We start from the raw sequence: 9,513 nt of genomic DNA, 5'->3' as shown, positions 1-9,513 counted from the left end.
CTCCTGGTTCTCCTCCCTTGACTTCAGGAGTGGATACTGGCAAGTTCCACTTTCTGCTGAGGCATGGCCCAAGACAGTGTTCTGCACAGGAAAAGGACTGTGGCAGTTCAAAGTTCTTTGCTTTGGACTCCCTCCACCTTCGAATGCCTTATGGGGAGGGTGTTAGCAGGTATGCCTCGTTCTGAATGTGTTCCTGGACGATATCCTTGCCCATGGCAACTCCTTCGATGCAGTTGTGGCTGCACTGCGCCAGGTGCTGCAATGGATCTAGGGGTCAGGGCTGAAGCAACAATCCGATAAGTGCAAGTTACTGTGCCAGCAGGTAACCTTCCTAGGTCATCGGGTGGGGGTCGAGGGAATTGGCGCCACAGAAGAGAAGGTGAGCTTCATACATGAGTGGCCAACCCCTGCAGACCAGAGGGCACTTAAGAGTTTTTAGCACTGGCTTCCTATTACAGGAAGTTTGTGCAGGGGGTTTCATACATTGCTGCTCCCCTGTACAGACTTCTGCAAAAAGACCAGTCTTTCCTCTGGTCAGATGACTGTCACAGATCTTTTCACACACTGCAGCAGGTCCTGACAAGAAGCACCAGTCCTTGTGCCCCCTGACCCTGACTTACACTTTGTTCTGGACACGGATGCGAGTGGGGAGGCTGTAGGGGCTGTCCTATCTCAAGTGTAGCTGGAGAGAGAGAGGGTTGTCGCCAACTACAGCAAAACCCTAAGTAGGGCAGAGCGGAGATATTGTGTCACATGGAAAGAGCCGCTTGCTGCAGTGTTTTCAATTTGACATATTAAATACTACCTGTGTGGCCGGCTCTTTACCTTGCATACTGACCATGCCTCCCTCCAGCGGCTAATGATGTTCAGAGAGCCAGAGGGTCAACTGCTGCATTGGTTGGAGGAAATGCAGTGATTCAAATTCGTCATGATCCCTCGTGCAGGACAAAGACACAGCAATACCAACGCGCTTTCCCGCCTGCCATGCAGTGCAGACGGCTGTCAGTACTGCGACTGCAGTGAGGAGAGGGGAAAAGACCTGGTGCTGCAGAAGGACAAGGAGAGACATGTGAGCTGAGCAGGGAGCTGCGGGTGTTGGACAACACAGACTGGACAGAGGGGCAGCCACAAGACCCAGACCTGCAGCTGGTGGTGTTGTGGGTGGATGCCAAGCAACGGCCTCCGTGGGAGGAGGTGGCGGCTCTCTCTCCATGGACAAAAGGGCTGTGGTCTAAGTTTATACATCTGAGGCTGGTGGTTGGGGTTCTCTAGAGAGCATGAGTGGAGCCAGCTACTGGAGAGAGAAGATGGCAGATAGTGGTGCCTAAGCGCATGCAGGGAACAGTCCCGGAAGCCATGCATGGTTCTGCTGGGTCAGGCCACTTTGGAGTGACAAAAACCTCTGCCAGCTGCGCCAGGCCTTCTACTGGGGCCGGATGAGAGCTGATGTGGATGACTTTTGATGGTGCTGTAACCCCTTCGCTGCTTGCAAGGGCTCACAGGGACAGTCCAGGGCCCACCTACAGCAGTTTCCAGTGGGGGAGCCGATGCAGCGGGTCGGGTTGATGTTGTCGGGCCGTTGCCATGTACAGAGAGGCAATCGCCACGTACTCATGCAGTAGATTATTTCACGAAATGGCTCGAGGCCTATACACTGCCTGATCGGGAAGCAGACAGTCGTAGATGTACTGCTTGGGGGAATGTTTAGCCAGCTCGGTGTCCTAGAATCCATTCATAGTTATCAGGGCAGAATTTTGAGTAAAAAGTGTGTGCCACAATGTGCTCTCGCTTAGGAATCACAAAGACCTGCACTATACCACTACACCCTTAGGAGTGACGGATTAGTGGAGAGGTTCAATCGTACTCTGGGGGAGCAGTTATCCATGCTGACATCCAATCACCGGCTAGACTGGGACATGCTCTTACCCCTTGTTTTAATGGCATGCCGCACAGCGATCCAAGAGCCCTCTGCATGCATACCTGCTCTTCTTATATTGGGCAGTGAGGTGAGAACATTTGTGGAGTTGGCCTTTGGAAGAGCTCCAGATACACCATCCATCCCCGCTAGTCCAGCCTACACCAAGCAGTTACAGGATCGCTTGGACTCCGCGCACACTTATGCCCGGAGGCCAGAAAAGGAATTATTACAAATGGACGTCACTGTCTTAATTGGGGAGCTGGTGTGGGTCTCCTCGCCAAAATGAAAGAGGGGCAGATCCCCCAAACTGGACAGTCTTTGAATGGGGCCATGTCTCATCTCGGAGCACATGGAAGCAGTATTTTATCGGGTGCAACTACCCTCCCAGGGGTGCAACTTAGTACTCCACCGGGACCAGCTGGCACCTTACAGGGGCTTCACGACACTTAGGGGTGCAGCAGGGAACAGCACAGCCAATGGATTAGGTCCGACAGCCAAGCCAGAGAGTACCGTGAGCAGGATCCCGCCTGCAAGCCCTGTTGGGGAACAACTCTGCCCAACAATAACACGCCTACAGGATGACCTGAGAGGAGAAGATGTGTGGCGCTGAGATTCAGAGACTTTGTTCTTAGGGTCAAGGACTTCATGAAGGGGGGGAAGGGTGTAAAGAGTTGTTAAATTAATGCTTATTTTCTGTGTGATTTTGGGGTTACTGGGAATAATGGGGTGTGGTTTGGGGGTGCAAGGAATCCTGGGGATTTACCTGGAATCGAGCGGGAGCAAGTGTTGCGTTCATGTGGCGTGGATGTGGCCAACAACAGCTATTGTCATTCAACAGACGTTCTACCCTGGTGTTCTCCCTGACTACCAACGTCACATTGTATAAATATTTATTTACTTAGTTCTATTTTCCTCCAAGTCAAGAATAGGGCTCGACCGTCTCAGGCTTCTGTCCACATAAGCAATGGATGCTATATAAAACGTGGCACTTTTCCTCCGGGTCCCCCAGGCCTAAGCTTACGCGGGCGTCTCGCTAACAATCACCCCTGTATGACTGGTCAGAGGCGGGGCTCTATTTCACGCCGTCAGTGAGCGACCCACGTGACAAGGACATCGGTGTTAAAGGAGTCAGTCGGAGAGTGATGAAATGCAGCGCTTTCTTTTGGCTTTCAAAATAAAAGTCTTGCCAACATTTTTAATATTATAGTTTGTATAATACAGTGCTTGTAATCACAAAGAGATGTGCGATTTTCAGTTAAACTCTTGAATATATACGTATGCGTGGCTCGTGTACGTTGGATATAATTTTATTTCCAGTAATAACTTTTGGTAACGTTTATTTTGAAAGTCTTACCGGTTGATTTCACCCTATAACAGCGAAGCTTGACTGTTGTCCACGTCCATAAGGAAGTAAAAAGCGCTACACCGCAGAGTAATTATTGACAGAATTTCCGGCTAATCGCTCCTTCCGTGTCCACATATAACTTTCCCAACTGCGGAGTGACTTGGTGCTCATCGACAACTGACACTGTTTCCGGAGGATTTAGTATGTAATTTCTTATAATAACTAATTACATCCTGAGTCGCGCTGCAATTTAATGTAATTTTGATAGTTTGTCCGAGACTGGCTTTAGTGTCCAAGCTCAGGGCACAATCTGAAACAGAGTGAGTATCAAAACTGACAGGGCTTCAGATTTATGATGACAAAGATCTTAAATATAAATAAGTGAAGGTTTGATCAGTCACCATTCACCAAGTTGATATATTTCGTGTGGTCTGGTGTCAATCGCCCAAACAGAATTATTCTGTACTGTATCAAATTGAATTAAATTCATCATGACAATAGTTATGCTTGTAAATTGAGTGCACAGTCGGTTCAAATAAGTTCACTCAATTGAAAAATGTAGTCATGAATGAAAAATTTTGCTGTTACTCTGTATCACTGTTCTAACTGTTTTGTTAGGTTAGGTTAGGTTAGATAGGATGATATATCCGGATTATGTGTACATATAAAATGGGTGTGTCATGTATCCGTCAAGCCCACCTGGAAAAAAAGAAAATACACATATAGAGGCAAATATCCTGTTTCAGCAGGAAGCCTGAAGTCATTCAGTGCTTTGGAATACTTGAAAAGGTGATGTGGCATGTGACCTGCACAGGATTTTGAAGGAAGACTGGACTGTATTTTGTGCTTGACAGGGCCATAAAATGGCAGAGAAGGTGCTGGTTACGGGCGGAGCAGGCTACATTGGAAGCCACTGTGTTGTGGAACTCATTGAAGCAGGCTACCAACCAATTGTGGTGGATAATTTCAGCAATGCTGTACGAGGTATTTAAATATATATACAAATAAATAAATAAAAAAGTTCCATGTCTGTGTTCTACTGATACAATATTTACATTGGGTGTGTGTGTGTGTGTGCCCGTGCGTGCTTGCGTGTGTATGTTACAACTTGTGGTGGATTGAGGAGATGGGAATGTGCCAGAGAGTATAACTAGGATAGAGAACCTTCACAACACCAGCATTGAATTTCATGAACTGGACCTTCTGGACGCACCCGGCTTGGACAAAATTTTCAAACAGGTCAGAATTACAAAGCAAACAGTACGGAAATTTCAATATGTATATTCAGTTGAATCACATAATTTGTACATTTTAGGGGACCTTACTTTAAGAAATGCTAAATGATTTAACTTTTAAACAGAATTTGCTCGTTGTGATAAAATGCTATTCATGTATTGGTAGAGAGTACAAATAAAATAATCTTAATGTGCAGTTTCCCCTGAGTGGTACTAATTGAAAATTCTCTGATTATATTTTCAATAATATTTTCTTTTTTTTTTGATTGAATCTGCTTTATTTTTATAGCCATTACAATTGCTGAAAATTATTGGTACAGTTGAAATGTTTCACAGCTTAAACATAAACAATTTGCTGTTTACCCAAGTAAGCTTAAATTGGAAAAATGAACATAATGATATCATGATCTTATATTTTCTGATATTTTACTACATATTCACATATATGCATCTACAGAAAACACAAATTATTGTAGCGAGTCACGATGTAGGAGTTTATGTTGATGCTTGTTTTCTGTGTGATTTTGGGGTTGCTGGGAATTTCGTTGGTGTGCTTTGGGGTGCAATGAATTCTGGGGGTATTTTAACTGGAATTGGGCGGGAACAGTTAGTTGTATCACAGGCTTGTGTGACATGGCTGTGACCAACAGCTATTTCTCATTAAACAGGTGTTTTACCCTCACTCAGATGTTTCCGTGACTAAAACGCTACAATATGGAAAATTTTGTAGGTGCCGCATTAGTCAGTAGTTAATGCCTTATTTCGCTCACTGTACCCAGTCTCACGTCTATGTTCTCTCTGAATCCCAGCATTCTTTCAGTGCTGTGATTCACTTTGCTGGTCTGAAGGCTGTTGGGGAATCAGTGGAGAAGCCATTGCACTACTACAGGGTCAATCTCACCGCCTCCATGAACCTGCTTGAGGTAAGTCTGAATTTGTAAATGCATGTGTGTCTTCACATAATACTCTGCATCAATGTTTTCAGGCTGTCTATGTGTTTGTGTTAGCTTTTCTTTTTGCATTTTCAACCATTCAAACTGCACTTGTATTAACATTTTATATGCTTTTAATGCCTATCGTTATTAATGCTTGAGCCTAACGTGTGCAGCTGACAGCTCCTGTGTGCCGTGTGCCATGTGTGTTTGTTTGTGTGTGCAATTGCATGTTCCAGGTGATGCAGGCTCACAAGGTGCACAATCTGGTCTTCAGCAGCTCAGCCACAGTGTATGGAGATCCCCAGCATCTGCCGATTGATGAGCAGCATCCTGTGGGTGGCTGCACCAACCCTTATGGCAAGACCAAGTTTTTTATTGAGGAAATGATAAAGGACCACTGTATGGCGGAGAAGGTACTGAGCTGGGGCAGAGGGGCACCATTAACAGCAACCAAACGTGAATGGTAGATGTCCTTATTTTTTCACTCTTTGTGAGCAGGACTGGAATTCTGTGCTGTTGCGCTATTTCAACCCAATCGGTGCTCATTCCTCCGGCCTCATAGGGGAAGACCCTCAGGGTATCCCCAATAACCTGCTACCATATGTTGCCCAGGTATATGAACACAAATCCTTGCTACATCACTGTGATATGGGGGGGAGTCTCAAAACATGTCTCAATATGAGATTTTTAATGGCCAAATTTGGGCATCTGTTAGCTCTTGAAAAATCTGTTGACTGCTCAGAATTGGATTAGGATCTGTAACTTGATTTATCCTTGTCATAGGTCGCTATTGGGAGAAGAAAGTGCCTCAGTGTATTTGGGAATGACTATGACACACCTGATGGGACAGGTACTTGGGAAAGCTACCTTCCCTAACTGCATAATACATCACATCTAATTTCTAACAGGAGAGGATTTGACTTTTTTGCGTCTGTGGCCACAGGGGGGCACCAACTTATTGTGGTGGAGGAATTTGCGTCTCCCAGTGATACCCAGGAGCTATGTTGTTGCAGGCTTTATGCCCCTGGTACAGTCACCCAAGGCAAACAGATCCTGGGTGATGGACCAGACAAAGCGTGGCTCAAGAAGACACTGAATGATGAAAATTACAAATGGGCCTGGTTTTCCCTTGCCCGAACATGGGTCACCAGCGCGCCTCCCTGGAGCCAGTCCCGGGGCGGGGCTTGGTGGCAAGCACCTGGTGGGCTCTGCCCGAAAAGGGCAACATGGGTACTCCTTCTCTTGGGCTCACCAGCCATAGGAGGAGCCATGGGGCTGCGATGTGAGATGGGTGGTGGCAGGAGCAGGGGGACCTTGGTGGTCTGATTTATGACTGCAGAAGCTGGCTCTAGGAACATGGAACGTTACCTCTCTGCTGAGGAAAGAGCCATGGGTGGTGCATGAGGCATGTGGTTTCATACTCACCTCAATGTGTAACTTGGGCTCTGAAATGAGTCCTCTTGAAAGGGGTTGGACTCTCTTCCATTCTGATGTTGCCCCCGGTGAGAGGCGCTGGGCAGGAGTGGGCATATTCATTGCCCTCAGAGTAAGCGCCTTACTGTTGGGGTTCAACCAATTGGATAAGAGGGTAGCCTCCTTCCGCCTTGGGGTTTGGGGGACAGGTTCTGACTGTTGAGTGTGCCTATGCACCCAACATTAGTTGTGGTCCCTAGAGGGGCTGCAATAAAGTTGTTCTCATCTCATCTCTCATAAAGCACTCCCGTCGGGGAGTCTATCTTATTGGAAGACTCCAACGCTCATGTAGGCCTGGAAAGCCATGAATGGGAGAAACAGTCCCAAAATGAACCCGAGCTGTTTTTTTTTTTTTTTTGTTTGTTTTTTTTCACAGGACTGTGTTCATCATGGACTTTCCATAACAAATACCATGTTCAGAAATGTGTGCACATGGCACCATTACACCTTAGGTGTACTGGTTCAATGATCGACATTGTGGTCGTTTTATCTGTCTTGAGGCCGTATGTTCTGGACACTGGGTTGGAGAGAGGAGCGTGGCTGTCAACTCATCACCACCTGGTGGTGAGCTGGCTCATATTAGTGGGGGAGGACGCTGGTCAGACCTGGCAGACCCAAAGGTAATGTGAGTGTCTGTTTAGAAGAATTCACTTTCAGAAAGAGTTTTAACTACCACATCCCAGGGAAGGTAGGAAACATTTAATCTGAGTCGACCATGATCCGTGCCTCCATTGTCAAGGCGGTAGACCAGCGCTGAGATTCGGGTCCGCCTTCCACTGCAGTCAGGGTATTGAAGGGATACCAGTTTGGTGACCTCAGGATTGGGTGTTTTTGTGGATGATGTGATTCTGTTGGTTTCATTGGAGCATGATCCCCAGCTGTGTCTGGGCTCTTCCTTAGAGATAGGGTGAGGAGCTCGGCCATCCGGGAGGGGTTCAGAGTAGAGCCGCTGCTCTTCCATTTGGAGAGGAGTCAGATGAGGGGGCTTGGGCATCTGGTTAGGATGTATCCTGAACGTCTCCCTGGTGAGGTGTTTCGGACATGTCAAACTGGGAGGAGGCCCCTAGGGAAGATCCAGGACACACTGGAGGGACTATGTTGGCCTGGGAACGCCTCAGGATCCCCCTGGAAGAGCTGGAGCACGTGGCCTGGGAGATAGAGGTCTGGGTCTCTCTGATTCAGCTGCTGCCCCCACGACCGGATCCTGGATAAATAGTAGAAAATGGACGGATGGATAGCTTGCTGACTGACTTGCCCAAAAAAAAAAAAAAAAAAAAAAAAAAAACCTTGACTGATTCACGTGCATGAGTGAGAAGCAATTGGCAAGTTTTCAAAAACAAATACCTGCAAAATGAATGAAAATAAAATGCACTTTATTTTAAACAACTTTATTCTGTCTTTGTGGCCTGGTGGCCCGTTATCAAATGGTCCATAGCCCGGTACCAGTCCATGGCTTGGTGGTTGGGGACCTCTGTTCTTAATTCTCAATTTCGAATTATGACAGTGTCCCTCTCCTGGCAGGTGTGAGGGATTATATCCACGTTGTAGATTTGGCAAAGGGACACATAGCAGCTCTGAAGAAGCTAAAGGAAAACTGCGGTTGCAAGGTATATTTGGTCAAAATGAAAAACTCTAAAAATCTCTTGTCTATTGGCTGGAAGGTGTTGCGGTATTTATTAGTGAACACCTGTGCTTCAATGTGTTTTTTTTTTTTTTTTTCTTCCAGGTTTACAACCTTGGAACAGGAAAAGGCTACTCTGTTCTTCAGATGGTTAAAGCCATGGAGAAGGCATCGGGGAGAGAGGTGAGCTGTTTGTCCTGCAAAATAAACTGTTGAGGGAAGATGCTTGGCTTGCAGGAAGATTAGAGTGACTTTGGAAGGTTTAACACATCGACCTCTTCCTTGTGTGTGAAGAAATGAAACTATCTTGATAGACTTTCAGATATTAAAACTGCTATGATTTGGCCTGGCTTAACTTTTGGCTCACTTTCTGCAGATCTCATACAAAATTGCCCCTCGTAGGGGAGGAGACATAGCATCCTGCTATGCTGATCCTCGCTTGGCTGAGCAGGACCTTGGCTGGAAGGCTGAATTCGACTTAGAAAGAATGTGTAAGGATACTGTTAAATGTATCGTTAAGGTTCATGGCTTCCTTTTTGTGATAGAAACGCTTCTATAAAGCACTGATTTGTATTTTGTTTTCATACATGTTACTGTGTAGGTGTCGATCTTTGGCGCTGGCAGTCGATGAACCCAACTGGATTTGCTAATGGCACAGCCTCCTGATACCATCCCACCCCAATCCTCATTCAAACCCCTGGGCCAAAGCGAATCACTCTTTAAATATTGCTATTAGTAAAGAAATTGCAGTCATCAAATGGGAGGTTTCACATGTTTAATTGTTTTTCCTAATTATTTCAATAATTTTGATACTGCTTATTATTAGATGAAACAAGTAAAATATCTGTTTTTGCTGTATGGTCATTTTGAAATGGACATTTTGTCATTGATGTGTTGATTTTCACACCATAAAAAGACTGACTAAATAAATTTTATTTAAAAAAAAAATAAAGACCCGATTGCAAATGTAAGTTTTGGAAGACCTG

General features: G+C 45.9%; 1 protein-coding gene across 4 annotated transcripts; it reads left to right on the top strand.

Annotated features, from left to right (window-relative positions):
• Positions 1-2,858: 2,858 nt before the first annotated feature.
• Positions 2,859-9,479, top strand: gale (UDP-galactose-4-epimerase). 4 transcript variants are annotated; one of them, XM_086147458.1, is made up of 11 exons: positions 2,859-3,464; positions 4,118-4,247; positions 4,387-4,502; positions 5,308-5,421; positions 5,670-5,846; positions 5,932-6,045; positions 6,217-6,283; positions 8,428-8,513; positions 8,633-8,710; positions 8,904-9,018; positions 9,129-9,479. In XM_086147458.1, the coding sequence occupies exons 2-11, from the start codon at positions 4,127-4,129 to the stop codon at positions 9,191-9,193; spliced, it is 1,053 nt and encodes a 350-aa protein (XP_086003584.1). In that variant the 5' UTR covers positions 2,859-3,464; positions 4,118-4,126; the 3' UTR covers positions 9,194-9,479. The 4 variants fall into 4 exon arrangements, with proteins under 4 accessions (XP_086003584.1, XP_086003598.1, XP_086003605.1 ...); XM_086147472.1 differs by having other exon boundaries at positions 2,860-3,464; positions 4,390-4,502; XM_086147479.1 differs by lacking the exon at positions 2,859-3,464 and adding an exon at positions 3,473-3,583 and having other exon boundaries at positions 4,390-4,502.
• The last annotated feature ends 34 nt before the right edge of the window (positions 9,480-9,513 follow it).

The sequence above is a fragment of the Fistularia commersonii genome, chromosome 1 (genome assembly GCF_037954325.1).
Source record: "Fistularia commersonii isolate RoL2024-O1a breed Wild chromosome 1, RoL_Fcom_v1.0, whole genome shotgun sequence".
NCBI classification, from domain to species: domain Eukaryota; kingdom Metazoa; phylum Chordata; class Actinopteri; order Syngnathiformes; family Fistulariidae; genus Fistularia; species Fistularia commersonii.
The sequence above is the reverse complement of the archived record's forward strand: the minus strand, read 5'-3'. Positions and strand labels throughout refer to the sequence as shown.

What these genes read in the sequence shown, in the direction of transcription:
- gale (XM_086147458.1), top strand. Translation starts at nt 4,127, where the DNA reads ATGGCAGAGAAGGTGCTGGTTACGGGCGGAGCAGGCTACATTGGAAGC. An exon ending in ACCACTGTATGGCGGAGAAG is followed by an intron (nt 5,847 to 5,931) that starts GTACTGAGCTGG and finishes CTTTGTGAGCAG; the next exon opens with GACTGGAATTCTGTGCTGTT. An exon ending in TGACACACCTGATGGGACAG is followed by an intron (nt 6,284 to 8,427) that starts GTACTTGGGAAA and finishes CTCTCCTGGCAG; the next exon opens with GTGTGAGGGATTATATCCAC.